The sequence below is a fragment of the Hippocampus zosterae genome, chromosome 9 (genome assembly GCF_025434085.1).
Source record: "Hippocampus zosterae strain Florida chromosome 9, ASM2543408v3, whole genome shotgun sequence".
Classification (NCBI taxonomy): domain Eukaryota; kingdom Metazoa; phylum Chordata; class Actinopteri; order Syngnathiformes; family Syngnathidae; genus Hippocampus; species Hippocampus zosterae.
Window position 1 is genome coordinate 10,841,619 of NC_067459.1, and position 26,812 is coordinate 10,868,430.

At 42.0% G+C, this 26,812-nt stretch overlaps 3 protein-coding genes across 8 annotated transcripts; 1 reads left to right on the forward strand and 2 right to left on the reverse strand.

Annotated features, from left to right (window-relative positions):
- Nucleotides 1-42: 42 nt before the first annotated feature.
- sp1 (sp1 transcription factor) lies at nucleotides 43-10,138 on the reverse strand. 4 transcript variants are annotated; one of them, XM_052075831.1, is made up of 7 exons: nucleotides 10,012-10,138; nucleotides 9,372-9,439; nucleotides 5,884-7,240; nucleotides 3,035-3,176; nucleotides 2,710-2,900; nucleotides 2,190-2,490; nucleotides 43-2,104 (listed from the first exon to the last, which is right to left on the reverse strand). In XM_052075831.1, the coding sequence occupies exons 1-6, from the start codon at nucleotides 10,016-10,018 to the stop codon at nucleotides 2,195-2,197; spliced, it is 2,061 nt and encodes a 686-aa protein (XP_051931791.1). In that variant the 5' UTR covers nucleotides 10,019-10,138; the 3' UTR covers nucleotides 43-2,104; nucleotides 2,190-2,194. The 4 variants fall into 4 exon arrangements, with proteins under 4 accessions (XP_051931791.1, XP_051931790.1, XP_051931793.1 ...); XM_052075830.1 differs by having other exon boundaries at nucleotides 43-2,490; XM_052075833.1 differs by having other exon boundaries at nucleotides 43-2,490; nucleotides 9,372-9,452; nucleotides 10,012-10,126.
- On the forward strand, nucleotides 9,237-21,201 carry tespa1 (thymocyte expressed, positive selection associated 1). Of its 2 annotated transcripts, XM_052075854.1 has the most exons (7): nucleotides 9,237-9,373; nucleotides 12,385-12,583; nucleotides 13,440-13,878; nucleotides 16,971-17,179; nucleotides 19,099-19,739; nucleotides 19,988-20,042; nucleotides 21,034-21,201. In XM_052075854.1, exons 3-6 carry the CDS (start codon nucleotides 13,619-13,621, stop codon nucleotides 20,033-20,035), a joined length of 1,158 nt encoding a protein of 385 aa, XP_051931814.1. In that variant the 5' UTR covers nucleotides 9,237-9,373; nucleotides 12,385-12,583; nucleotides 13,440-13,618; the 3' UTR covers nucleotides 20,036-20,042; nucleotides 21,034-21,201. The 2 variants fall into 2 exon arrangements, with proteins under 2 accessions (XP_051931814.1, XP_051931815.1); XM_052075855.1 differs by lacking the exons at nucleotides 9,237-9,373; nucleotides 12,385-12,583; nucleotides 13,440-13,878 and adding an exon at nucleotides 16,394-16,561.
- On the reverse strand, nucleotides 20,134-26,605 carry tarbp2 (TAR (HIV) RNA binding protein 2). Of its 2 annotated transcripts, none has more exons than XM_052075860.1 (7): nucleotides 26,356-26,605; nucleotides 25,195-25,509; nucleotides 23,653-23,734; nucleotides 23,453-23,570; nucleotides 23,211-23,338; nucleotides 22,103-22,298; nucleotides 20,134-21,164 (listed from the first exon to the last, which is right to left on the reverse strand). In XM_052075860.1, exons 1-7 carry the CDS (start codon nucleotides 26,406-26,408, stop codon nucleotides 21,007-21,009), a joined length of 1,050 nt encoding a protein of 349 aa, XP_051931820.1. In that variant the 5' UTR covers nucleotides 26,409-26,605; the 3' UTR covers nucleotides 20,134-21,006. The 2 variants fall into 2 exon arrangements, with proteins under 2 accessions (XP_051931820.1, XP_051931821.1); XM_052075861.1 differs by having other exon boundaries at nucleotides 23,653-23,722; nucleotides 26,356-26,603.
- Between the last annotated feature and the right edge of the window lie 207 nt (nucleotides 26,606-26,812).

Here is a 26,812-nt window from a genome sequence, read left to right on the forward strand (position 1 = left end):
GACAGACACATGGTGAAGTAAAGTATGACATTCTCACAGTGGTGACAAGCATTCTTCCAAATTGATCTTTTTAATACACGGAACAACGTAAGCAAGAACCCGGTGTCGCGTGCCGATTACTTTGTCCAGTAACAACTCTACAAGACATGAGCACACCTTTTTTCCGCTTGTGTATGAACTTTGGTTTTGACTGTTTTCGGCGTACGGCTTTGAAAAACATTTTCACAAATAAAAGTAACTCCACAAAGCAAAGTGGCAGCTGGTACCACAGAGTGGTTGGGGTGGGGGTGGTTAAAGTCCTTGGAACATTACTACTGGTATACAAATGAATTGCTTACTTGAGCTACATACAGCAACAAAACTCATAACATATGATTAAGATTGCGCACAAGAGGCAAACAATGAAAAAGGCAACCTCTCACAATCAGCATCATTCCAGCCTAGGCTAAAATAGCTGGAATTTTCTGTCTTAACAAATATATATTTATATACACACACACATACACGTGATGGGTTGTTTTGTTTGCATTTAAACGTAAAGAATCATAACACATGAGCTTTGCTGTGTACCGAAACATATTAAATAGTTAATCTCAGGATTTTAAGTACTCTCTTTCTCATGAATGGCTACCATTTGTTTCCATAGACGTATTTACTTGAGTCTGGATGGTGAGGAAAATCCAGTTCTCCCAAAGGAAAAGAAGCCTTCTCCATTTGGCATCAAATATAGATTGATGTACTAAAAGGGGAAGACCAGCCAAAAAGTGTCTTTGAAATATGTTCTATGCACCCCAATTTATTAGTCTATCAATCCATCAACCTTCTGATCCGCTCATCCTCACAAGGGTCACCAGTGGGTGCTGGAGTCTATCCCAGCTGTCTTCGTGCAGTAGGTGGGATATACCTTTAAATTGGTTGCCAGCCAATCGCAGGGCACACAGACGAACAACCATCCGTGCTCACACTCACACATACTGTAGGGACAATTTAGAGTGTTCCATTAACCTGCCAGGCACGTTTTTGGAATGTGGGAGGAAACCGGAGAACACGCAAACTTCACACAGGAAGGCCGGAGCTGGAACCGAACCCTGCACCTCAGCACTGTGAGGCTGAAATGCTAATCAGTCACCCACCTGGCTGCCCCAACTAGTCTAAACACAGAATTCTGATTACTATTGAATTTGTCAGGGATGGCAATGGCTAGTGATGAAAAAAGCGGAAAGGGGCATGGCCTGGAAAGGGCGACCAATCACAACAAGTAAGACATCGTACACATTCAATCGCAGGGCTGTTTACAATCGGAAGATGGAAACGCTGATCGGGAGAGCTCGTGAAAACTTGACGATAAGGTACCTGACCCCCCCTAAAATGTTCTCAACGGATTTAGACGCTTCACAAAAATGATCAATTTAAGAAATAAAACTGCGGATTTCCGCTCATCTGCGGAAAATTGCCATCCCTGATTTGTGGAATATAAATCAAGCAGCAAAATCCACCCATTTTTACTCATCTCAGGCAGCATCCATTTTGATACTTACTGTTGACTGAAAGTGACGGAGTGCCTAAGAACTCTGTTTGTGACCGTCACACGATCAAACCCAGAAAGTAAGTTGTGACATGAGCAACCGTGATGTAATTTTCAGTCGACAAGTGGCAAAATGGCCGCCCACAGAGAAGGATAAAAACTGGTGAGATTTTATTTTGTGCTTAATTCATATTCCACACAGGCAACATGAATCAGAATGTCGTGTTTGGATGAGTGGTAGTGCACAGAATATTGTAAAGAACATTTTTGGACTGCCCCTCTAATTCAATGTAATAATTAACATGAACATGATTGACTTACTCAACTGTTTTACTGTGAGAGAAGGGCTATCCAGTCATAGGAAAAGTGGTTTATGGTTATACACATAATGACAGTATATATTGGCTTATGGATCTATGTGATGTTAAAAAAAAAAAAAAAAAAGTTGTGCTTTTGTGCTGAACATGGTAATGGCCTGTGTAGTATTAGCATTGTTGAGGGCGTTATTTCAGAGGGATGATGTCATTTTATTGCAGTCCCATCACAAAGACGATTGTAGTCGTGGGGGCGTGCTGATTTCTGTAAACAAATAGGTAATCAAACTTTCAACTCGAAATGCATAATCCTGTTTGATCAATGTCTGCGGTCCCTGAATGCGACGCACTCTTCTTAATAGTTGCCGTTGATATGATTCAGGTCCACCTGCACCATGTTGATCCCGCTGCTGGCGAGCCGAGCTATGCTCTCTGGGGATAGCGTCTCCATGGTGACGATGGAGTGCTGTTCGCCGGCCGACAAGGCCTCGCCCTCCGGGGATTGGGCAGCGGGAGGGGTGTCGGATGTAGCGGCCCCACTGTTGCTGGGGAGCGCCCCCTTCTTGTTGAAGTGGGTTTTGATGTGTTTGGAGAGGTGGTCGCTCCGCATGAAGCGTTTAGGACAGTCTGGACAGGCAAACCTTTTCTCACCTTGGGGAAAATTGGAGACAAATGTGCATCAGAATATACAGTTATCAGGGCATCTTGCCTGATTTTAGAACCTCTCTATTGCTACATGTTGAGCAGGGCTGATGTAGGCTCAAGGAAATGTGCGTCATGTCATGTATGAAAACAAAAGATGTATTTTGAGACGCATTTTTAGTCTTTCTCAGGGCGTAAGCTAAAGCGGTTACACTGCACCCCCTTCACCTGTGTGCGTCCTCTTGTGGCGCTGGAGCTCGTCGGAGCGTGTGAAGCGCTTGCCGCAGAAAGCCCAGCCGCAGACGAAAGGCCGCTCTCCAGTGTGCCAGCGCAGGTGGGCTCGAAGGTGTGACGTCTTGCCATAGATCTTGCCACATCCTGACATGTGGCAAATATGCTGCTTCTTTTTGGTTGGGTCACTGTGGGGGTTTTAGTTTTTTTTGGGGGGGACAGAGCACACGCAGAGACGCACACACAAAATAAGCTTACCAATGTCAAGAAAACGGGGATTTTGCCTTATCTGGGTTGACGTCATGGTGCGAGCATGACGTACCGTCCTTCACCATCCTTGCAAAAAGGACAGGTGCAGGCCTCTCTGCGGTTGCGACGTCCCTGGGACGGCGGGCTTATGTCCTCGTCGTCGAGGGCTGTGCTGTCATCCAAACTTTCTGGGCCTGTCTGCAACGTTTGGTCTCCTGCAGAGCGGTTTAAGCAAATTCAGAAAAACACATTTATAATTCTGAAATATGCACTTGCCTACATTGTCATTTGCCTCAAATGGGATGCACACACTTTTTTAAACCTCTTTACTGATTAAAAGATTATCCTGTGAGATGTTAACTATATCTTTTGTTTTTCACCTCCCTGACCTGCTCAAACAACAGTCAGGCGCTGTTCAGGATTTACAATGGTAAATCCTTCCATGGGCTGCTACACTGATTCCGTAATTGTAAAGTGAAACAATACGATAGCCAACCAGGAAGTGTGGCATTGTTTGGGTGGCTAGGCTTGTTAATTCTTTCCAAAACATACAGGTATCACACAATTTATTTCATTCTCACGTTATCATTCACCACAAAAAAAATGCAAAGGAGAAGAGTTTGCAAACCGCAGTCTGTTTACTGGATGAGCTAACAACATTGCTTCTTCTATTACCAGGGATGGCAATGGCTAGTGATGAAGAAAGTGGAAAGGGGCGTGGCCTGGACGGGGCGACCAATCACAACAAGTAAGACATCATACACGTCCAATCGCAGGGCTGTTTACAATCAGAAGATAGAAAGACCGACTGGGAGAGCTCATTAAACTCGATGGCAAGGTACCTGACCCCCCCCTAAAATTTTCTCAACGGATTTAGACGATTCACAAAAATGATCAATTTAAGAAATAAAACGGCGGATTTCCGCATATCCGCGGAAAATTGCCATCTCTGTATTACTAAGAATTATTCTTGGTATTTTCCAGCAGTCTGGATGCCGTGTGACACCATGCTACCATTCTCACATCTTAAAAATCAGTTAATATTTTTTCAAGTTGGTATCGTGTCCCTCACTGAAGTCTGAACACACTGTCGTCCATCCCTAAACTGAAGTCAAAAATAGATAATTTTTTGTGCAAAACCACTTCTAGGTCAGAAATATCAAAGTCAAATGAAAAAACAGGAAGCACAGTGGTAGCTTAACATGCCATCTTGTGCCATAGGGCTGATGTCATCTTTCAATGGGTACCATTTGTCAACTCAAAATGCTTTGTCACAAAACAAGGACTACCTCCAATTCTCCAACTTTTGGACATGATTGTGTGACAAGAGTCACATTCAGATCAGAACCAGAAGGGCAAACATTTTGATCTCAATAAATGAGAATATAATGGAAATTGTAATTCATTTAAATTGTTAAATTTAAAAAGTGGAACACATCCCGTAGGTTCTCTGCACAGTTGTATATGTGATGATTCTATTTTTTTAGTTTTTAATTGTTTTGATGATTGTCTTATGGCTAATTGAAACCCAAAATCACATTAGCAAATTAAAGGGATTTTTAACAGAAATTAGGCTTTGGACTTCTGAAACATATTGCCCCATGTGTTTATCGAATCCGTATAAAATACAAGTTTTACTTTTGGAATTTAACTACCGAAACAAATAAAATGTTCTACAAAGTTCTTACTGAGATAGAGCGCCTGTGTACCATAGATAAGCACCTCCCACATGACTGTATGATTAATGCATATTCTCTGGAAAATGTACACAATTATTACAAGAAATCCCGAAACGGGTACTTGATTGAGAGAACTATGGAGAGGAATGTTTGACTGCATTTATGTGATCAATCTCTAGAAACCTAACGGGAGTCATGTTTGCGACACAGTGAAGGGAGGGGTCAAGTTACACCCCGTCCTTTTCCTCCATAGAAGTTGTGGTTGTGCCTGATGACAACACACGGGACACACACTGACACAGCCGTTGGAGTGGTTTGACTGGTTGCACCGGTGTTACATGCGCACGCACACACACAAACAAACACAATGCACCGTAGATCAAAGAGATAAGAGACCGATTAGATTGGGAAGAGAAAACTTTGGTGGGGGGGTTCTTGACAAGTTTACTCAGCAGCACTACTTTTACTCACATCTAACGACAGAGTAATTTTCTATTTTCAAGCAATGCAGCCAGGTCATTTGCAGTAAGTAGCGGCAAACCGAACCAGAAGTGCAATGATTAGTCGACAACTATTTTGACAATTGATTGTTTGGAGGCCTTCTTTGATGAAAAATAGTACAAATACTTGGAATTTTAACCACTCAATAGGAAATATTCTCATATTCCCGTACAATGGTAGCAGATCTATCCTCAGTAAAATAAAAAATAACCATGTGCAAACATCTGCTTTTATTTTGGAAATCAGTGATTATCATTTTTGTTCAATTTTCTGACATGCTATGGACCAATCCAGTAACTGAATCATAATTTATGTCAATTCAAAGTAATGTCCTGTTTTGGAATACAAGAATGGAAACTAAATATTTTTTTAATCCAATAAAATGATTGACACACAAAAATAGATTCACGATTGAGATAATCTTTAGTTGCAGCCTTAACCTGAACTAAGCAGCCAGGTTGGAGACACGCCTTCCGTTTCAATTTTCAGTCATCATCTGCACTGCCCTGTGCCATGAGTAGTACTGTTACGAAAAAGCTAAACATTTGCAATTAACCGTTAAGATGCTCATAGAGCCCGTACCTCACCGAGTGGTGAAGTCACAAGTATTTGCGTACATCCCCAATGTTTTTTCAAAATGTCAACATTTCTCCATTTCCCTTGATTCTTCACACACACGTACAGTTATAATCGCAAACATGTTAACTTGAACAATATATAGAGGAGATCCCTCCTGACTTACCTGCTGTGCTCGTGAGGGTGATGGGAACGCTCTGGAGCTGGTGCATTTGAAGACCCGAGCCTCCGAGCGTGTTGAGATTGATGGTCTGGAGACCGGGGATCTGCACAGTGTTGACCGATACTCCCCCGGCGACAGGGGCTCCCTGAGTTTGGCCTACTGGGGCCAAAGTGATCTGCGCCCCTGCTGGATTCTTTATCTGCAGGGTCTGCCAGCTGATCTGGCCATTGGGCCCGACCGTGCGTAACAGGATTGGGCTCGTGTTTGGCATAATTTGGAGGTTCTGGAGGCCCTCCTGGCTCAGAGTTGGGGTGGCAAACACCTGACCGCCCGCCGTTGAAATGGTACCGGCTTGGATGGTTTGGAGCGGCGTTGCCCCTTGAAGGACCTGTTGGGGCTGGATGAGGATTGGCTGCTGTTGCTGTTGTTGTTGCTGCTGCTGCTGCTCCCTGTTGTCCGGCTGTATGGGGACACCCAGAGAAGACGTGCTCTGTTGGTATGTCGCCACAACGGCTCCGTTACTGCTCTGCGTCAATCCGTATGAGGAGGAGGTCGGCGTGGTGACGGTGGACACACTGGTCATGTAACCCGCGCTGCCGCTGGAGGACGTGGGCTGCTGCTGTACGAGCTGGCTTGCATCGCCGTCCGCTGCTGGAGCGCTCGCTCCGGTGCTGATGGGCAACAAGGTAATGTTCCCATTGAGCGACATGGGCATATTTGCGAGGAACTGCGTCTGGTTTTGCAACACGCCATTGCCCAGGGTGATATTCTGCAGCGGAATGTGGCCCTGAATGAGACCAGGCATGGCGATGATGTTCCCTGCCCCAGCCCCTCTGTTGGCAGCGGCTATGATCTGCTGGCCGTTGGCAGAAGACACAATCTGGAACTGCTGTCCTGGAGCTGTGGCGGCGGTCACAGTGGAATCTTGCTGGTTATGTGCAAACTGCAGAGGCTGCCCGTCGACCGTCTGGAACTGAGGAATGACCTGGTACTGGATGTTGGGCATCATGCTGGGGATGGCAGTGAGCACCGGTTGGCTCTGCAGCGTTGGCGCCTGAGCGACCACAAACTGCTGCTGCTGAGCGCTCACAGCCACTGATGATGATGGTGACAATAACCTGCTCTTCCCAGGCTCACCGCCGGTCTGTACGCTCACAGAGTCGGTGGTGACCGTGTTGCCACACGATGATACCGACAAACTGATGGGGACAACCTGCCAGCCATTGGCATTGGAGGTAAAGACACCTTGACTCATGTCCAGTTGCTGTTGCTGCTCTCCGGGGGAGTCGTTCTCGCCTGGCGTGTCAATGCGGCTGCAAGTGGCCGCCAGCATGGCCAGTGGAGATGGCTGCTGAGAGTCCTGAATAAGGGCGATAAGGGGAAATATACAAAATAAAAACATAACAGATAAAGGAGTTAGAACATGCAGCTGTCTAGATGAGTGGCTGTCAATACTAGTGGAGTGGGTACAATTTGTTGTTTTATTATCGTGGATTGATTTCCTCAAAAATATATCGCTGTATTGTCATATCGTGAGATAATCGTTGTCATGAGCCTTGTATCGCATATCATGTCGGAGGGTACCCAGAAGTTCCCACCCCTAGGATTCAGTATCTTGCAGAAGCACACTTCAACATGGTCATAATGGATATAGATCAAACAAACCCTCAACCTCTGGATTGAGGGACGACCACTGAGCAATGCCGCCCCGAAGAGCAGAGAATCATATTTTAACGAACTCCTCGACATTTTATCTATCTTCAAATTTGAGTGTTTCGTGTAGACATGTTTAATTAAGGTGAAAAGTTGTGGCCGTGGCGATGTGCCATTTCTAAAAAACAAAACAAAAGAAATTTAAGAGGTCTGAACCTAGGTGAAAACTCATAACACACACACACGTTCATACACACACATTTGTTACATTTTAAAAACCTCCTCTTCCCTGCTGCAATTAACCATGTTGCCTTATGTGAAGTAAATCAGAAGCGCCGACCAGAGATTGCGCACACGAATGAAAAACAAAAGTTGATGAAAAATAACCATTCATTTTTGAAAAAAGTGCATTGGGAATTGTGAACATAAAATGATTTCATTAATAATGATCGATTCAATCCATCAATATCTGGAAAATATGTGTCAATGTGTGGCCAGCATTGATGTACACTAGTGCAGCGCGGATAGATGTAGCTGTATTGCAGGACAGACACATTGAAACAGCGATAAAATTGATGAATCGTGACACTCCTAAAAAAAAATACATTAGGTGAAAATCTCATTTTCAAATCAGATAATATATTTGATAGAAATTAATTCAATGGAAGTCATTTTCTGGTAGTTCTAAATATGTATTTTTCATCCAATGGAGGCATGCATTGTCTGAACCGCTTATTCTCAGTGGGTTTGTGCATGCGCTGGAGCCTATCCCAGCCGTCTTCGGGTGGTAGGCGTGGTACACCTTGAACTGCTCGCCAGCCAATGAGATGTACAAATCACTTGCCTGGCATTCAATTTAGTAAGACGATATATACTTTGAAGGAAAATGCTGAAATTGATGAAGGCAATTATAAATTAATAAATTTGCATTTAAAATGTAACGTACTTGTCTAGTTATTTTTGAAGGTTGTAAATTTTCTGGGGGGGGGGGGGGGGTTGCCTTATTTTTTTCCACCTGAGATTTGTAAAGTAGTAATTTAAATAAATGTTAATAAGAGAAAAAACAAAAACAAACAGGCTTAAATAAGCGTTAGCTTCTGCCTTTACCATTCTGTCACCGGTGATGATATATGTGATATTGATAGCAGTCGTGTGTATTGTGGATTATTGTATAATGACTGAATAAACAATAAAACAATAAAATACATTAACATAAAATAATGAAATCAAAATGACTTCTGCATTTTTAAATTTGACCAAAGGTGTTGTATAACATATATCAAATGTAAAAAAAAAATTTTTTTAAAGAAAATTAAACTAAAAGATTGAAAAATTACATTAAAGTGCTTTTTCCATCCAAACAAGTTATAACTTGAACATTAGTCATTTAAAGTTGAAATGTAATGTGGTTATAAATCAACATGTCATATTTGAAGGTTTTTTAAAACATTACAGAAAAACGAGAAATACGAGGGGAGGGCGATTGGGGAGAGCCTGCATCCCCTCCCCCACCGGCCCCATTCCGAAGCAAAGGCGGGCTCCCCCCAATCCCACCCACTTGAAATGCGGCCCTATAATCTCACACGGCTCCGATGGCCACCCCCACACCTTCCCCCTCCCCCTCCTACTCCGATGCCAGCCAAATGGGCCGAGCGAGAGGCACCGCGAGCGAGGGGGTTTGCCGGCAACACCCCGTTTGTGGGCGAACTTTACCTGCCCACGTCCCACCCAGTGGACATGTGCTCCGCGGAGAGAAACAACACAGCGAAACAATGAAAATCTACACACACGCAAACCATCAACACAAGAATGACCACGGTTGAGATCTGGTTACCTACTTGTGTGTTTCGCTTTTGACCGAAGCCTCCGCCGCTCTCCACCGCGGCCATTTCACCCTGCTGCTGATCTGCGGAAGAAGACTTTTTTTTAAAAAAAAGATTACTTAAGACTTTTCACCCCGTCGTCGTGTGGGTGCCATTATCGCGGCAACGACGTGGCGCCGAACCGCGTTCTATGTTCCTAAAAAAAGCCAAGGTTAAAACTTTACGTGGCATTCATGAAGACAACCAAGGCATGCCACAAGTGCTTGAAGGTAGTGCTAACCAGCTCTCGTATTAGCGGCGCTAACATGAGTTTTAAACCACAGATCAATGAGGGCATACACCCACAGATCCGTGCGCACAAACTAGTTCCCAACTCCTGAAGAGGTGAACGTTAACAATAACCTTTGATCGGAGTGGAAGAAAAAACTCTTTAGCCCAATCCGCGAGAGTGGCCAGTAAAGTAGCTCTGTTCAACAGCAGAGACAAGAAATCCGCAAAAAGCAAACGATTATACATGTATATATATACATATATATTCCACAGTATCAAACTTTATAAAATGGCCGTACTTTCAACTACGTGTCTATCTGGCGTTGTCTATCTGGAGTTTCGACGCATCGCCGTGAGAATTACACCTTAAAAAAAGTTGACTTACTGCTCATAATGTTCAAGACGGGAGGAGTTTCTCTTCTTTTTCTAGTTGACAACTTTTACCAACTTCACACAAACTTGTCGGCCTCCTCCCGTCCCCCCCTATGAAGGAAACCTGTGAGGGTGCGCTTGTTTTGCTTCACAGCGAGATGGTTAAGATCCATTGAGTCACACGCTTACGTAAATTCCCATTGGTCGGAATCAAATACAAATTACAGACAGTAGACGCTTCATGTTATTCAATTTCTTTAGACTTTTTTTTACTTGTACTACATTTCATAACATAAATCGAATCTATTTTATTATTATTTTTCGACAATGTAAAAAAATATGTAAATAGAGACCCAACTGAGACAGAGATCTTCATTTAGTTTTTGGGGCATTAGGAGAGAAAAATACGGTTTACTGTGGGAGGGATGATTGGTAACCAATTGAGCATTAAAGATAAATACGTCAGCCTTAGAGAATCAAGATATTCCCTATCTATGGACTTAATAGAATTGCTTGATGTTGTTGATGACATAAGAGGGAAAATATTTTTGTGTAGTATCATTTTTCATCGTGCCAATTTATCAAAGTGGGTATTTTATACGACAGCAAAGCTCAATTTTACTTTTGTTTCATATTTCAGTCTGTAGTTTTTATTTTATTTTTAACTTAAATTGAGTCAGTACGTCTACTATTACTTTTCTAAACACCTGTCTGTACTTCCACCTCTGCCTGTCCTAGTTGTGTTGAAAGTCACAATTCTGTGGCAGATTGTAGTTTCACAAAGCTGACGGTATCATGCCCACTGTAATTATATTTCAGTGCTTTATCAAAATTTGACTCCACATGAATGAATGAATGAATGAATGAATGAATGAATGAATGAACTATATTTACAGTTGAGGCATTTAGTGTACCTTTTATGGAGAGGGGCTGGAAAAGAAGCGCACCCCTTTTACAAATGATGGCCATTCACACCAATGGAGATTGTTCTATCAAGTCATTTCCGTATCAACTCTAAACCTGCTATTATTATTGGCTACTAGTCGAGAAGAGGGCGGGTACAATTAATACTAGGTTGCGCCACTTGAGTAACCCAGACGTGGGATTTCTAGTTTTTCGTCTCGTAAAAGGCGCCATGTTAGTCGGTCACACTAAATGCGTGTAAATTTCCCCCTTGCGCCAACATGTTCGTGTTTTCACGGCAAAACAGCGAAAGATAGATCCATGCATGTAAACACGGAATTGGGCGGGTGTGGACTGTAGAAGGCGGGCTGGTTATTTTGAGTCTTGCCTCCGTGGCTGCTAGCCACTCCCTTGGTGGCGCCCTGTGGGCTGGGAAAGAGCGCGGAGGCGGGCGGGGGGGGCGGCCATGGTGGAAGAGCGAGGAAAGGCCCGAACTGCGCCGGGGGCAGGGAATGGCTCTATGTGGGAGGGTTTTTGGATAATTCCGCCGTGCAAGGGGGCTGTCAGTATAGCAGCACATGTGCCCACGTAAACAAAAGCCAATACAGTTCAGTCACCAGAGGTGGGGTAGGAGTCGGAGAGGAACTCAAGAAAAGATCCCATCACGATATTTTGCCACTAGTATCATGATTGGGTGGTTGGGCAATAGTCATATCATGTCTGCTTTGTTACAGTCAGAGACAAAAGCAAAATGTTTTCTTGAAGGGCACCTCAATAGTAGCCAGGAAGACGATTTGTACCTCTCCAACAGTTACTGTAGTTGCTGTTTTATATTTTGTTTCCAGAGGGACATTGACCATGACCTTCAGGTTCCAAAGCCAAAGAACACTCACACCCCATTTGTTCCAATTATCCATCCATTTTCCGATCCGCTTTAACCTCACAAGGGTCGTGTCTTTTTTCTGTGAAATTGTATTAATTTATTCTCAACAATTATCACCTTAATTTGGAATTTCTCCTGGCTGCATTTATTCCAAAAGGATTGATGTGAATTGTCGATTTTTTTTTTTTTGTTGTCCCATCAGGTTACAGCATTTGTGTTTTGGCAAGTCATTCTTATGTGCCCGGGGCCTTCAGGATTACTAGTGCTGGTTGTTGTTAACTCCACTGCATTGTATTAGCAACAAGGCTGTTCATTTAATCAATCAGATTGGGGCCAAATAGCTGGTCAACAGTAATGCCAGCAGCCCTCTGATTGGTTGGTCAGAGCATGAGCTTGGTGATTGGTTTTTAAGATGTGATCAAGCAAGTTTGATTTGCAAACACATACATAGTCATACGCACACAATAATACTTTTAATAATCAGCATCTCTCGTGATTATTATGTATGTTATTTAAATTTATGTTTTGTCACGTTGTTAGATAAATATTGAATCTGAACTGCCCCTGATGCTAGCCTGTGTCACTTTGTTATCTTTGCAGGATGTGCGGTGGTGAGCGTCCCACGCGATGTGTCAGTATGAGATGCTTACACTCACTTCCCTCCTCCGTCAATTCAAAGTGACTTATGACTTGTAGAATAATGTAAGAGGCCAAAATGGTGACCTATTATCGCAGAGAAACGGAAGCGTCCGCAGTATTCAGTGATCTCAACTGGGCTAAACTGTCAAATAACCTTCAGGTGAGCTCAATTTTACCCCCTCGGACATGTAAAGTGAAGTTACGGTATGTCTCAAACTGAAACCTATCTGCAAATGAGGTAATTCTTCATGGCAGCTTAAAGTCTTGAGATGTGTGAACAGATATGTTATATTGATAGAGCAGTACTGTGTGAAGTCTATTTTAATGCACCAGCATGTAGGGGAGGTACAGGGGTTAGAAAAGGCATTATTTATAGTTCCATATTTCATTTAAGATGAAGAGAATGAAAGAGCAAATCACAATAAATATTGCACCACTGCAGCCCACAGAAGCAGTGTTAGGTGCTTGTGTTGTCTGTTTGCATTCTCAAAATGTCCAATTTATCACAGGCAAACATACTGTAACCACACATGCTATAAGTATAACTAACCGTATGCAAAAAAATAGCAGCTCACTGTTTACATAGCAGTTCACTTCACATTCGGTACATCAAATGAACAAAATGCAGAACTGAATAATGATCAAATAAATGTTTACAATAAATTGTACCGCACCTAATGCCAGCAGTTCGGATGATGGATGGATGGATATTTCAATGGATGAATCACAGCTTCAGTATTTTCTTTTTGGAAAGGCAAAGTGGCTTTATTTATACAGCACATTACAGACACAATTAGGTAACACAAAACATTTAAAGGCAAAATACACCATATATAGATTTTTTATTTAATTACGACATTTAAACGCAATTGAGAAAAATAAAGTGGTGACTGGTTTCTGAAAACTACTGAGTACATTGACAACATTTAAACACATCTAATGCACTTTGGTTGTCTGTGATGGTCTATTAAGAACTGTACATTCTCATCATCTTGGGATGCTGTTCTGTTTTTAAGGTGTCATCAGCCGCTCTGTGTCCAGTTATGGAAAGTTCCCCCTCCACGGCCAGGAGGCGAACATGGGCCAGTAGAGGTCAACAGTTCTACATTCTAGAAGAATTGGGCCCCCTTTGCAGCTCCCTCTCCGAATCGATATCAGATGATGATGATGTCTTCGCAGATGGTCAGTGTGAAAGATGGTGCTCTTAAACCGAGCAATGGGTCTCTCCTGTCCAGTAAAAAGGGAATTCCTTAAGTACACTAACATGTTGTGTGTGTGTGTGTGTGTGTGTGTGTGTGTGTGTGTGTGTGTGTGTGTGTGTGTGTGTGTGTGTGTGTGTGTGTGTGTGTGTGTGTGCGTGTGTGTGTGTGTGTGTGTGTGTGTGTGTGTGTGTGTGTGTGTGATTTCTAAAGACTGCTTGATGGGAAAAACTGAGTTCTTGCTGCAAAAGTGCGAGTGAGTCAGCTCTCTATGTTTCGACTGGACGCTTTTTGTGCCTGTAAAGGCCCTGCGTGTCAATGAATGGAAACCTTTAGAATGTCTCTGAGGTTAAATGTTCCAGAATGGTGCAGTGGGATAAAGCCATAATTTAGATTTTTACACAATAGTCTCTCAAAATATCTTTTTTGTAACTCATCTGTTGAATTTAAGTGGTCATTATGAGCTGGAGTCTAAAGAAGGAACGTAAATGTATTGCGCACAAAACACAATCAGATTTAAAGAAAATATCCAGGTAGGTGAATTTGTGCCCTGCACTATGCGTTGATCTATTATCCGATCCGTCAAAAAGAAAACAAAATAAAACAAACACGAGTGTTTTAAAAAAAAATACTATTGGGTACATACAGATGTGATTGTGAACATAAGGCACTAAAGTAGTCGGCTGCATTTTGTCACAACTGTACCAGAAAAATATGTATACTACATACAGTATGTTGATGTAAAATTGAACGAGAGGCAGAAAGAATTGTCAGCATTTATATATGTGTGAAGCAACTTTACATACATACTCTAATAAAACTAAATTTATAAAGGTAAAGAAAAGGCAACAAGAATAGTTACAGTAGCAGTATTGTTCATTCTCGCCATTTCTCATAAAATATTTCCAAACTCCCTCAACCATGGAAGGTTTCTGGGAACTTCCCAAAAATAGCCCTCCCCCTGATAACTTTTACTTCATCTTGTTGTGAAAGTGTGTACAGGCAGGAGGCCCACACACTTGGCCTAATTGACGTCTTGAACACATAAACAAGTCATATTTAAAACTTCAAGATCAAGAGCCATTCGAGCAGTCAATAGCAGTCTTGAACATGTTGCCATTGATTGTGATCAACACATCAGGATTTTTTCTATGCAGATGCCGCCTCTTCTTCATTAGAAACATTACGCAACACAAACTGAATATGTTCGTAGGTATCATATCGAAGATGTGGTTGTGTGTTGCAGGCCAGAGGCCTGCTTGCATAACTACTGTGTTTGGAGTTTGGTTATGAACAGAACTTTACATGAGCCTGGACGTGTTCCAGTGAGCTCCAATAATGCTCGCTATTTGACTGGCCAAGATAGCATTACAGATTTTTTTTTGAGAACTCAAATCATGTTCTTTTTCAGTCATGTCAACATATGATAGAATAATTCTAAGTTTATCTGGTATTTACTGAAAAAGGCATTGTTAACTGTTTTTTTTCTCCAGCCCAAGAAATAAGAATATTTCTATAGCGCTCTCTGGTGGTATTATGGTGCCAATGAAAGATTTTGAATGAGTTGAGGGCTTCATTTACATCAGTGATGCTCCCAAATATGCTACATGTACTTTCTAAGCACTAAGCCAGGGATGCTCAAACTTTTTGGATCCAAGATCTACTTTTCGATCAACTAACCTCCCGGGATCTACCCTTACCGGCACGCGCGCACGCGCGCACACACACACACACGCGCGCACACACACACACACACACACACACACACACACACACGCCCTGATGAGAATCAGCCTGAAACTGAGGCATGCTACGCACTTTTGTGGCCTGTTAACTATCGTAGCTCACACGTACCGTTTTAAAGTGCTTCCCTAGGCCCTCCTAGATTCCTATTCTTTGCTCGTGACCTCGGTGAATTGTACACGAAGCAAACTCTGAATGAGAATAATGACGATAAAAGATATAGCGCAACAGTTCACAAGTCGCAATTGCAGACTGCTGAGAGCTAACAACTTCCGGTGACGTAATCACGCACCACCGTAAATTCAAGATTTACCTGCTTTATTTTATTTTTAAATATTTTGGGGGTGAAAATGAGAATGATAAGATGATTAGGGTGCAGTGTACATTAACACAAAAATATATATTATTAACATGTACAAAGACACACAAATGGTTGTTTGGTTTTTTTCTCCTCGACACTCCTCGGATCTACTTGGGACCCGTCTTAGATCTACCGGTACATCAGGATCTACCTAATGAGTACCCCTGCACTAGGCACTTTCTCGATTGGTACGTGAAAGTGTTTTTATATATAATAAATACTCTGTCGGAATAAAATCTCGATCTCGATTTGTGATCACCGCTCGCGTGTACTGTGCAACTGTAATTTATTTTTGCCATTATGGTGGTACAGTATTTGGAGAGTTACCGGTATTTATTTGTTCGAGTCAGTACCCTGTGAGGGGTGAAAAAAGGCGAATACTGCAAACGGTAGTGATTTGCTGCCATCTTGTGGCATCTATTAGTGTTTATGTTAAGTGACACGTACATATTCACTCTGTCTCTTTCTCTCTCTCTTTCTCTCTCTCACACGCACGCACACACACACACACACACACAAGCACACACAAAAACGGACGAGCAAGGGCACTTATCTTCCAGATGCACATTGACATTCCTTCCTTTTTTGCATTCCAAACTACATTTCATATTCAACGTTAAACGGTGGAAGACGTCGCATCCAAAGTGGGGTGAGTGAGAAATGTAGTTGCGTTGTTTTGAACTGTGATGCCATTATATTTATTCTAATTGAACTCAATCAGTCCTTGTACTCACATCTCAAGGTAAAAGAAGTATCTTTCTGGTATTCCATGCCGACTCTGAAGACGTGCAATGCACCCTGCCAGCAACGAAAGACACATTGACCTCACCAGCAAGTAATAATGAAACCTACTGTATTTGTCGCAGCATGGTAAATTACAATCAATATCTGGATTTATTTGGTTTAATTTTGTACAGATTTTCTGAATCCTAAAAATGTTAAGAAATAAGGGCGATGACAAAAATAAATAAATAAATACATTTGATCGGTGGCATTCCAAATACCCAACTGTTTGTATAAAAGAAATTGAAAGAGTCAATTTTCCATCTGTTCCTTTGAACAATGCTGTTGTGAAATTTGTAGGTTAGGCACAGTTGAAAGCTCCAACCACAAAATGTTAAATACTTCTTTTTAGGTACAGTACTACTCATTTACCTAATGTGGTGGTCTGTCTGTATACAGTACATTTGGGCGTATTTATTTGATCCCCTATGGTAAGTGAGCCCTCATTTCTCTCACATCAGTGTTCCAGAGGTGCTCCAGTCACGTTCGGAGGATGCTGAAGAGACACTGTGGCAGTTGGGGTTCGGCTGCGATGACCCGCAGCTGACAGTGCGCATCCCCCCTCGCTTCCTCTCCTTCCCCTCTCAAGTTCGGGGTATCAACTTCCGCCTCTTCCTGGAGTCGCAGGTCCGACGGATACGTGAGGAGGACCCCAGTCTGTGTCTAGCAAGTATGAGCTTGCGAAAATTCATCCAATAGTCAGTGTCATGGGTTGGACTGTTGTGAGTGGGAGGGAGCCTAGAGAGGCAGTGTTGCCTTTTGGCTCTGGGGGATCATTCCACTAAATGTTGATGTCATTCAGTGAAACCTCCCCAAAAGTGATACGATTTGGAGTTCAAAATAATCTACAAAAATAAAAGTCAAGCAAAACATATGCATGCATGAAGTTGGAAAATCTCGAGCAATTTAGGAAGCATCAAAAGAATGCATGTCTTTTTTTGTGTTTTTTTTTTCATGTCACTTGAATTGTGATGACAACAGAACCAGTAATAGATCTTATTTTGGCTAGCTGTATGATCATGCTGCTCCAGGATACAGCCAATAATTTAAGAAAGGGTTCATGTTACGAAAGGTATATATTTTTTAGAGCTCTCAAACGATTAAAATATTTACCGGTAATCTAATTTAAAATGCAACTGTCATAATTAACTCAAATGAACTAAAAAATTAATCATGATTACTCACACATTTTTTATCGTTTCTGAATTTCCCTTTACATTTTTTGTCATTGTTTACATTGTTTAAGAAAAAAAATTGGCTGCGGCTTACATGATCCAAAAGACGCTGCCTGGTTGCCTTCGACACGTAACTTTAGTCTGTAAAACAAGGACTGAATTTCCCTTTACATTTTTTGTCCTATTTTTCCCCATTTTAATGCTCTCATCAACTTGGAATCATGAATCAGTTTTCTATGTGCCAAATGCTAATATTTACTGAAATAACACACATAATCTCTCACACAATATTACTGCCCAACAACAACAGTGAAAAAAAATATTTTGCCACACAACAGCTGCTTTAACAGCTTTTTTAATTAAATCAAAGCAGAGCATTATAAAGTGCACATCAAAGGTAAACTAGTACTCATCCTATAGTGGATTTAAACCATGGTTGCATACTTCGTTTTTCTCAAGTTTGCTTTGAACACAGCAGTCTATTTCTGTATGTTTGTTGGAGAATAACGAGACACCGGTGTTCGTTATGTGCCGCTGTATTCATAACTGCCGGCCGTACAAACAAGTGCAAGCACTTCCCCCGTGCTGAAGGGACAAACCATTCTGAAAGGGGGGGGGGGGTTCACTCCCCCTAACACAGTCAGGCTATATTGATTATGTTGGTCCTTCTTGCGCGGAAGTCTCTCTACGGTTTTTGTGTCTACCTCATTTTGGATGACTACACTTGGTTCGATGACAACACTGGAGACGTTTGATTTTCGCTTGGTCGCTACTAGCGCAGCGCACTGTCACTGTCAGACTAACACAGAGAAGCTCCACCCCCTCTATTTATATGGACACGGAACGCTGTAACCTTCCACACAAAATAGATCCAAACAAGTAACAATCGCGTCCGTGGCATAAATCGTATACCTGTATGATACACACAGAGAGAAGAACAGGTAACTTTGGTCTTGTCAGTGGAGCAATATGGCAACTATTTAAAAATAAACTCTCCATTCATAAACTCATTAAGTATCTGTTTTCGGTGTCTCGCGCTGCCATGGCTGGCAAAACAGACCTGGGCGTGGACTTCTGCAGCGCGCTTATTGTTTTGTTTCTGGTATACACTGTATTTATAGAGCACCGTAACATCCGCTTGTGACGTGTGCCCCGTTAATCTCGCGAGAAAAAAATTAATCTGTTAAAATTCATTTAAATTAATGCCAATAAAAACGCGCTAAACTGACAGCTCTAATTTTTTTACATGATTTCAATTAGGGTAAAACGGTTTTGAGATGAAATCTTGAACGTTCAACCAATTCACTTCAAATCAGTTGTGTTCAATTTTGGAGATTCCACTCTCCAGTATTTATGGCTAAGAGATGCACGATCATGAGCTTGTTGACACTTGTCCTTTCCGTCTTTCCTACAGGTCGTTTCAGACAAGTCCAAGCGTTGACCGCAATGGCCAACGTCTTCTGCTCGCTGTACTCGCACGTGTCTCGTACCCCCCTGCGCAAACTCGGGGCACCGCAATTCACCTTTGCCCTGTCGACACCCACCAAGAGCAGTGTGAGAAGCGAGCTGCGCTCCCCCAGTGAGAGGCTGAAGGACACTGTCTCCATGATGTGCCTCTACACCTCAGCAAGGAGAAGGTCTAGCCTGTCTGTGGCTGATCTAGTCCCTCAGCATGTCCAGACCGAGACTAATAATGGACCTGAAGAAAAAAACAAACATGTGGCAACACAAGTTGTTTTCGATACCCGTAACAAACAAAATCAAAGCCTCTCAAAATTGAAACTGGTGTCCACGGTAACCTATGAGCTAATCAATCCAAAGATAGTCGAGCGTGTTCACCAAGCCAACGTCTTACATAATGTCTTTTCGAAGACGGAAGACAAAGATGAGTCAAACCATGGAGTTCCAAACAAGTCCACAGCCTCTGAGTCTGCATCCAGACAACTTGCAGTCCAGACCCCGACAGTGTCTTCAGATGTCTGTCAACATTCAATTTCAGATATCTTCCTTGCAAAGCATCCAAGATGCATCGACTCCCTCAAGAACTGCGATAAGGTGAGCTCCTTAAATTTGGAGGTTTGTAGACCTAGAAGAGTTTCTTCAAGTGCTCCGGGTTCTTCCCATTTTCCACAAACATCCACATTGTGCAAAGTGTGCAGTGAAAACTAAAATCTCCAGAGTCATGAATGCCATTGTGAATTGTTAGATGTCAAAAGTGCCATGCAATTGACTATCAACCAGTATGGGTGCACCTCAGTGGATCTTTCCGCTGGAAATTGACATGCTTAATTTGCTCTCAACAGGTACATCGAGTCGAGGAGGAAGAAGGAGCAAGAGAAACACCAACATAACACAAAGGTACAATTTGAAAGGTGTGTTTATTTGTCACTCATCGAATTTAAGTGCAGCATTATTCACAATTTCACTCACAAACGGTGACCTTCCGATTGTATGCATAAAATTCTGCAAGTTATTGTGACAGGTTGCAAAATAGTTGAAAGTGCAATTCAATTCAGTCAGCTTTGCAACAACTTGAATTTGATTATCATTGTTTTAATGTTTTTCACAAGGTCCATTTAAAATAAAAAGGGGGCAGAACATAGTTGGGGGTATTCATAAACAAAAAAAATGATAAAGACAGAGAGCAGCACTTGAATAATCTTCTACAAGGATCCACACACAGTGTACATGGCTTAATATACATGTGCAACAGCACACAGAATGCTGCAGAAGTCCAAACTAAACCAGAAAGGAAAAAAAAAAGATGACGTGAATACTTTGTTGACTATATTAAAAAAGAAATCTCCTTTGGAACAGAAGTCTCACACTGAGGTAATTCAACATTTTTTCGACACTGGCAACAAGTTGTACATTTGAATTGGTGTTTGAATAGGACGATTCCACATTGTCCCAAAAAGATTCAAACGTTTATAACGAGTCCATTGACCCATGTGCTCATTTTTAAAAAAAGTCTTAAAAATCATTTCCATGACAAAAACAAACACCGTTCTTACCTTTTCCAAATTGATATTGTTAAAACTTTTATTCAGAAGTGTCTTTATTGTGTGTGAGATCTCTTTGACTTCATCAGAAAGTCAGAATCCTTGATAGCGCCTTGATGGATAAATGGACTTGAAGCTGAATCTGTACTTATTTTTACGTCAACAAATAAGTGTGAGAGATGATCCCACAAGAGAAAACGGACATTTGGGAACATGTAAATCTTCACTTGTATCATTTTGACGTCAAATAAGCGGCATTTTCAAAGAGGTCTTCTTTTGTAAAAATAGGAGGTATTTCAAGTTGTCATCATCCACGACGGTCACTTCGCCCCCGCCATGATTTTAAGGTACTGCAGTGCATTGTGGGCAGCGTTGGCACGAGCGTCCTCAGTGTTCGCGGCAAAGCCGTGGCACACCGTGATTGGCTGCGTGGACAGCTCCACCAGACACTGGCACCGGCCACTCAGGCTTCGCTCCTCTGAAACCAAAGACAAGGATCCATTAACAAAGACAAATATTAATTAATTGAATAAGGTTGCAGCTGTTAACTAATTTTTGACCACTGCTTAAACTTTGGAAAATATATTTTTCATTATTAAACATAACATAAGCATGTTGGCCATGTATTTTTGTTCATTTGGGGTCTCCATCCTCACATTCTACTGTAGTAGCATCTAAGACTGAGTGTGTATTAGACCTTACACTGAGCTATGTTGGATAGATTTGTGTTTTACACACATTTTGTGATTGGCTTAATTCATCGAGCAGTAAATGACATCGATTGGCCAAGTGAAATAATACATTACAGCCATAGTCTTTCCCACATATACCGAAAGCCCATTACCTGTGGCGGGCCACCATAAAAGAACTTTGGCAGCCACATATATAATTTGGCACTGCCTGTCAATACGTAGCAGTTGCAATAATTTGGCTGGCTCTCAGCAAGTCTGCGTGTTGAGTGACTCGGGTAAGATGTCGCTGTCACGACTCACGGCTAGTGTGTGAATGTGTTTCTTTGGTGTTTGCTACTGTTTGCTCAATAAATGGAGTGAAAGTGCAACTGTGTCCATCTTTGTCCACTTGCGGGGGGCATGACAGTACATTCTAACTGGCAATTGTTTTGCTACATTTAGTTCTGCTTTGCAGGAGACGCACTGCATTTCTGCATCTTTTTAAAAATGTTCAATAATTCAGTTTTGGGACATTTCTCTGTCTTTATTTTTAAATTTTTGTGGAGGTTTAATGTAGAGATTTTGTTTTGACTTTTTGCAATCAAATTATTCCAAAAAACAGTTTCAGCCCTACACTGTTTTGTGTTGTCTTGAAGGTTTTTTTTCCCCTTTTTTAGGTGTCAGTAGTTCTTATTACACTTGTACAAGTGTTAAGCACGTTAAAGAGCGTCAAAGAGAGACGTACCGAGATCTAGGTAGCTGATGTCAAAGCACTGCTCAGCTGACAGATCATCGAGTATCGAGCAGAAGTTGGAGTCATCAGGTATGCCCAGGGGGTGACTTCGCAGCTGTAGAATCTTCTCACCAGCCGAGTTCCTCAGCGCATCCCACGTGCAGCTGTAGCCTTTGCTCTTGCCCGACTCTGCCCTGCTCCCCGCATGCTATGCGGCCGTATAGAGTATAATATAAGTAAAGCAGAGTGTCCTGTTGTCATTTGGCCTAATCAAAGGAAAATAACTGAAATGTCCACAAACCTACTCTTTATCTATTTCTACTTACTGTATGTACAGTAATACTCATAATAGCCACTGCTGAAAGGCAATATGGCAAATACATTGAATCTAAAAAAGATACAAACCCATGTTCAAATGCCAGATTATTTTTTGTAGGAAAAGTGAGACCACGACAAATTTTCCCCTCAATTTTTTTACCTTGCTTTCTTGCATAAGCTGACATCAAATGCTATTTTGAAGTGCTTATAATTCCCTCCACCATATCTCAGGCCCTTCCAGCTGAAGGAAATAGGCGCACAGCACATTAAGGGGGGGGCAGCATGGCTCAGTGGTAGAGTGGTGGCTTCCCAACCCAGATGCTGGTCGTTCGGTCCCTGGCCAATGCGGCCAAGTCCAAGTGTCCTTGAGCAAGATACTTAACCGCCAGTTGCTCCTGATGCTGGCTGGGTCATCAGTAGCTGAATGAGGTAACAGTGTGAAGCGCTTCGAGTACCCGAGGTAGAAAAGTGCCGTACAAGTGACAGTCCATTTACCGTTCTACCACCACGCTTCCTTGTAGTAATGGTGTTATTTTGGTGATGATGTTTGCAAACATTACGGCCAAAATTTCAATCTTGGTTTCATCAGGCAATAATCTTTTCCTAATCATTATTCGTAATTAAGTCTGAACCCCACCCTTTGCTAACGCAGTCATAAAGCCATCATTGTAGTACATATATGAGAAAAAAAATACCCCAAAGCAACCAATGAAAAAGTAAAGCCGTAACAGCATGCAACGACAAATGACCGGTTCATTGTGCACCTCCTAAGTATGTAGATAACGTGTTTCAAGTCCCTCACCGTGTTGAATGTATCATCTTCTGCGTCTCCATCGTTGCTGGTCCTAAGGTCCACCGGGACATCGTGTATCCGTGCAAGCATTTTGGCAGCCGCGTTCCTCTTGGCCAACTTCTTGGATGTACCACTACCTGTTTCAGAAAATTGCATGCAAGTTTTATTAACATTGACCACTCACTGGTACGCCTTTCTAAATTTAATGAGATCTTAATGGCCTAATTGATTGTTGTGTTTGTATTTGGTACCAATTTCCATAAATTTCTCCACTCTGCAGGTCATGGTGAATTCCTTGCGATGCGCCGGACCGGACTCTTGTGTCACTGTGTACTCTGGTAGACGCCACCCCTTCTGGACCACCAGTTCCTAGCAGACAAACATAATCACACACGTGTTTGAATGTATTAATCTTATTTTCTATGAATATCATCACAGAAAGGGAACAAACCTGCAGAGCTCCAACGGGGTTACATTCCGATTGCTGCGAAGTGCCTAAAATCTTCATCTCACATGAAGAGCTGCACACAATGCTGCAATATCAGAAGCAGTAATTTTATTTCAACGCAACAAACAATGTGTGGAATATTCATCCATCCATTTTCTACAATGATTTGTGGGCTACTTCTCATAAATTCAATTTTTGTTATTGTTGTTTTTCTTACAGTTCTGGTGGAAATGTAATGAACAAATCAAAAAATGAACATTACAAAGCACCTTTAATTACCGCAATGTATCAGATGACATCAGTTGAATCATTTCAGGTTTTTTGTTTTGCGTTCATCAATAAAGGAGGCCGTGGAAGACAATCATAGAGTCAATCGCGCTGAACCAAAGACCTAATAATAATAATAATAATAATAATAATAATACATTTGATTTATAAGCACCTTTCAAGACACCCAAGGACACTTTACAACAGCCATATCCAAAGTCCGGCCCGCGGTCGAATTTCATCCGGCCCTCGGCCCCCGTCATAAAATCAGTGCCGTCTGGCCCGCAGGTTGGGCGCAATGGAACACGTGTTGCATTGACTGAGGTCTCGTAGACTGGTGAGTGATGTTTCATAGAGTACTGCTTCCCTCTAGTGGCTAAATGAGTAATAGCATTCACTAAATGAGTAATAGCATTTAGACACTAGAGGGCATCACTCACGAGTTAACAAGACATCACGCCGTGTTTATATTGACTGATATGTCATATTTCAAATGATCCTTGCAGTTGTGGATTTGTGTATTGCGTGTTCATTTCCCTGTTGTTCGAGTCAAAGGTTTTGTGACTATTGAAAAGTCATGGTGATACATTTATGTTTCAAATCAATCAATTTGCACTCAGGAGACTTCTGTTTAAGAAAAAGTCAAGTGAATAAGCAGTTGCATGTGATACACCTGTTTCAAATGAACCAAAAGAAATTCTTAAGATTGTTGAAATTAAAATAAAAATGGAAATGTGAAACAGACTGGCTTACTAAAATTTGCTGAACAATATTGTTGTTCAATGTAAAGAATGTCAGCCAAGGTCGGCCCCGCGACATTTTACCACATAAAATCTGGCCCCCTTGGCAAAAAGTTTGGACACCCCTGCTTTACAATAACAAAAAAAAAAAACACAAAACAATACGGGTTGAGCAGCTGCAGCCAAAACGCGCCAGCGTTCACTCAACCCGGAAGTCAGAAAGAAACCACAAATAGTCCCGTTAGTTCACCTCCTGGAATTTCGAGACCTGTGAGCATCAAATTTGATTTAATTCCAATGCCCATTTATACCGTGGAAATGCAGCCACATGTTGAAAAATTCTTAAGTGACGTGTGTGCTTCCAGGCCAAGGTCACTGTGTCTGACCTGGACAAGTTTTAAGAAAAAAGAGCTTGAGGGGGTGCAAAATTATATATTCTATCTCTGAAGAGTGATGGGTCATTTAAAAATGTGATCGCTCATTTAAAATGTGAAGTTATTAATGATTATGTTTGCATGTAAAGTATATTGTAACTGACCTTTCTTCATTTGCAGGGACATCAACCCCAATAAATGAGTCTCCTTCAATTCCAAAACCTATGGGACCTGCCAGGCCCCCCTTGAGCATCATCAGCGCCGCTTCGGCCGCCTTGTGCTTGGCCGCTTTCTTGCTGGGGCCTTGGCCCGTGCAACTGATCTCTCCCACGGAGACGCGGAAGGTGAAGTTGGGCTGGTGGGCCTGTCCCTCGGCCTTCAGCAGGTCATACACCGGGGTCTTGCCTATCCGCGTTCCATATTCCTGCAGCAGACTAATCGGCGTCTTTCCGGGATTCACAGCCAGCATTTGCTCAATACTAGATAGAAACAAAAATTATCATAAAAATAAAAACAGAAAATAATTTGAGTCGAGAACAAACAAAACTCGATTCTAAAGCAACATCGAACAGGTACAGACGGGGAGGCTTGGGCCAATATTAAATTCAGATAGCATGATAATTGCGAGCAAAATTATCACAGATCATTATCTCTAAAATGCTATTTTTTGATGGGGGTTGAGGGCTGGTTTGAGGGATAGAAGGCAAGAAGGAAAGATGCCAGGAAAAAAAAGCATCATCTGAAGTGCATAAAATAAGAAAGTCGTGGATAAAAAGCAGGTGTGAAGGAAGGAAGCAAAGTAGGTTTCGGTGAAATAAGGATGTAAGGGTGCAAGTATAAAATGTGGTTCAAGTCTGAAGGAAAAAAAGAAAATAAGCCCGGGAAGTAAACGATGCGAAGAATACAGTGGCTCTGGGGGGTAGGAAGGTAGGAAATGTAGGTTTTAGCGAAGATGAACGCGAGGATGGAAGAACAAGACAAAACTTAAAGGAATGAGCGCAGGAAGGGGAACAATCTAGAAAAAAACCGTATATATAATTGAGTAAATTAGTAAGTAAATAGTCATACCCCACCGTTTAGAATTTTACTGCTCATCAGGATTGATGACCAAAATACTAAACCGAACTTTTCAAATGATGTACTGTCGTTTAATTCTACACCCCTACCAATTACAACAAGATTGCTAATCAATACATTTTAACTGGGTAGAAGATTGTCGAGTCGCCTTCACAGTTAGCCTGATAGGCAATGGGTTAAACAATGCTAATGCTAAAATCTTCGATCATCCCCATGATAGGCTCGGATAGCCTGAATGCAGTTTTCACCTGGAGCACCCGGAGTTTCTGTTCCAGCTGTCCGAGGCTGTCTCGTCGTTCATTCCCTATTTCAGACGGACAGTCGGTCGGATTCGGATGGCAAGCCCCCACCACCAAAACAAACGCTTCCTTTCATTAGACGGGTTTTCCCACAAAACATGTAAAAAACGCAGCCTTTGTCCTTGCTCTTCTTTAGCTGCAGAATTGCAAGGCAGCATAAATATGACGTAAGGATTACTGGGGCTACGTAAGTGCGGACGCGACGGGCGAGTAATACAAATGTGTAGCTCAAGACTCATCCAGCGAGAGGTGACTGCAGGTGAGAACTGAGATAAAAGTTAAAATAAGTAGACACCATTCTTATAAGGAAAAGATAACATCTGACCAAACTATATACGTCGAAAACGTGAAGTGTAATATTGATAATAGAGCAAATTATTTAATACAGTTGATTGGACAAGATGGT

Coding starts and splice junctions, on each gene's coding strand:
- tarbp2 (XM_052075860.1), bottom strand. CDS start 26,408: ATGAACGACGAGACAGCCTCGGACAGCTGGAACAGAAACTCCGGGTGC. Junction 25,510..26,355: donor AGAAACTCCGGGTGCTCCAG/GTGAAAACTGCA, acceptor GTTTCTATCTAG/TATTGAGCAAATGCTGGCTG. Junction 23,735..25,194: donor GTCCCTGCAAATGAAGAAAG/GTCAGTTACAAT, acceptor CTGATATTGCAG/CATTGTGTGCAGCTCTTCAT.
- sp1 (XM_052075831.1), bottom strand. Junction 3,177..5,883: donor CACCCTCACGAGCACAGCAG/GTAAGTCAGGAG, acceptor ACCGCTCTGCAG/GAGACCAAACGTTGCAGACA. Junction 2,491..2,709: donor CCACAAGAGGACGCACACAG/GTGAAGGGGGTG, acceptor ATTTTCCCCAAG/GTGAGAAAAGGTTTGCCTGT.
- tespa1 (XM_052075854.1), top strand. CDS start 13,619: ATGGTGCTCTTAAACCGAGCAATGGGTCTCTCCTGTCCAGTAAAAAGG. Junction 17,180..19,098: donor CCCCAGTCTGTGTCTAGCAA/GTATGAGCTTGC, acceptor TCTTTCCTACAG/GTCGTTTCAGACAAGTCCAA. Junction 19,740..19,987: donor CCCTCAAGAACTGCGATAAG/GTGAGCTCCTTA, acceptor TGCTCTCAACAG/GTACATCGAGTCGAGGAGGA.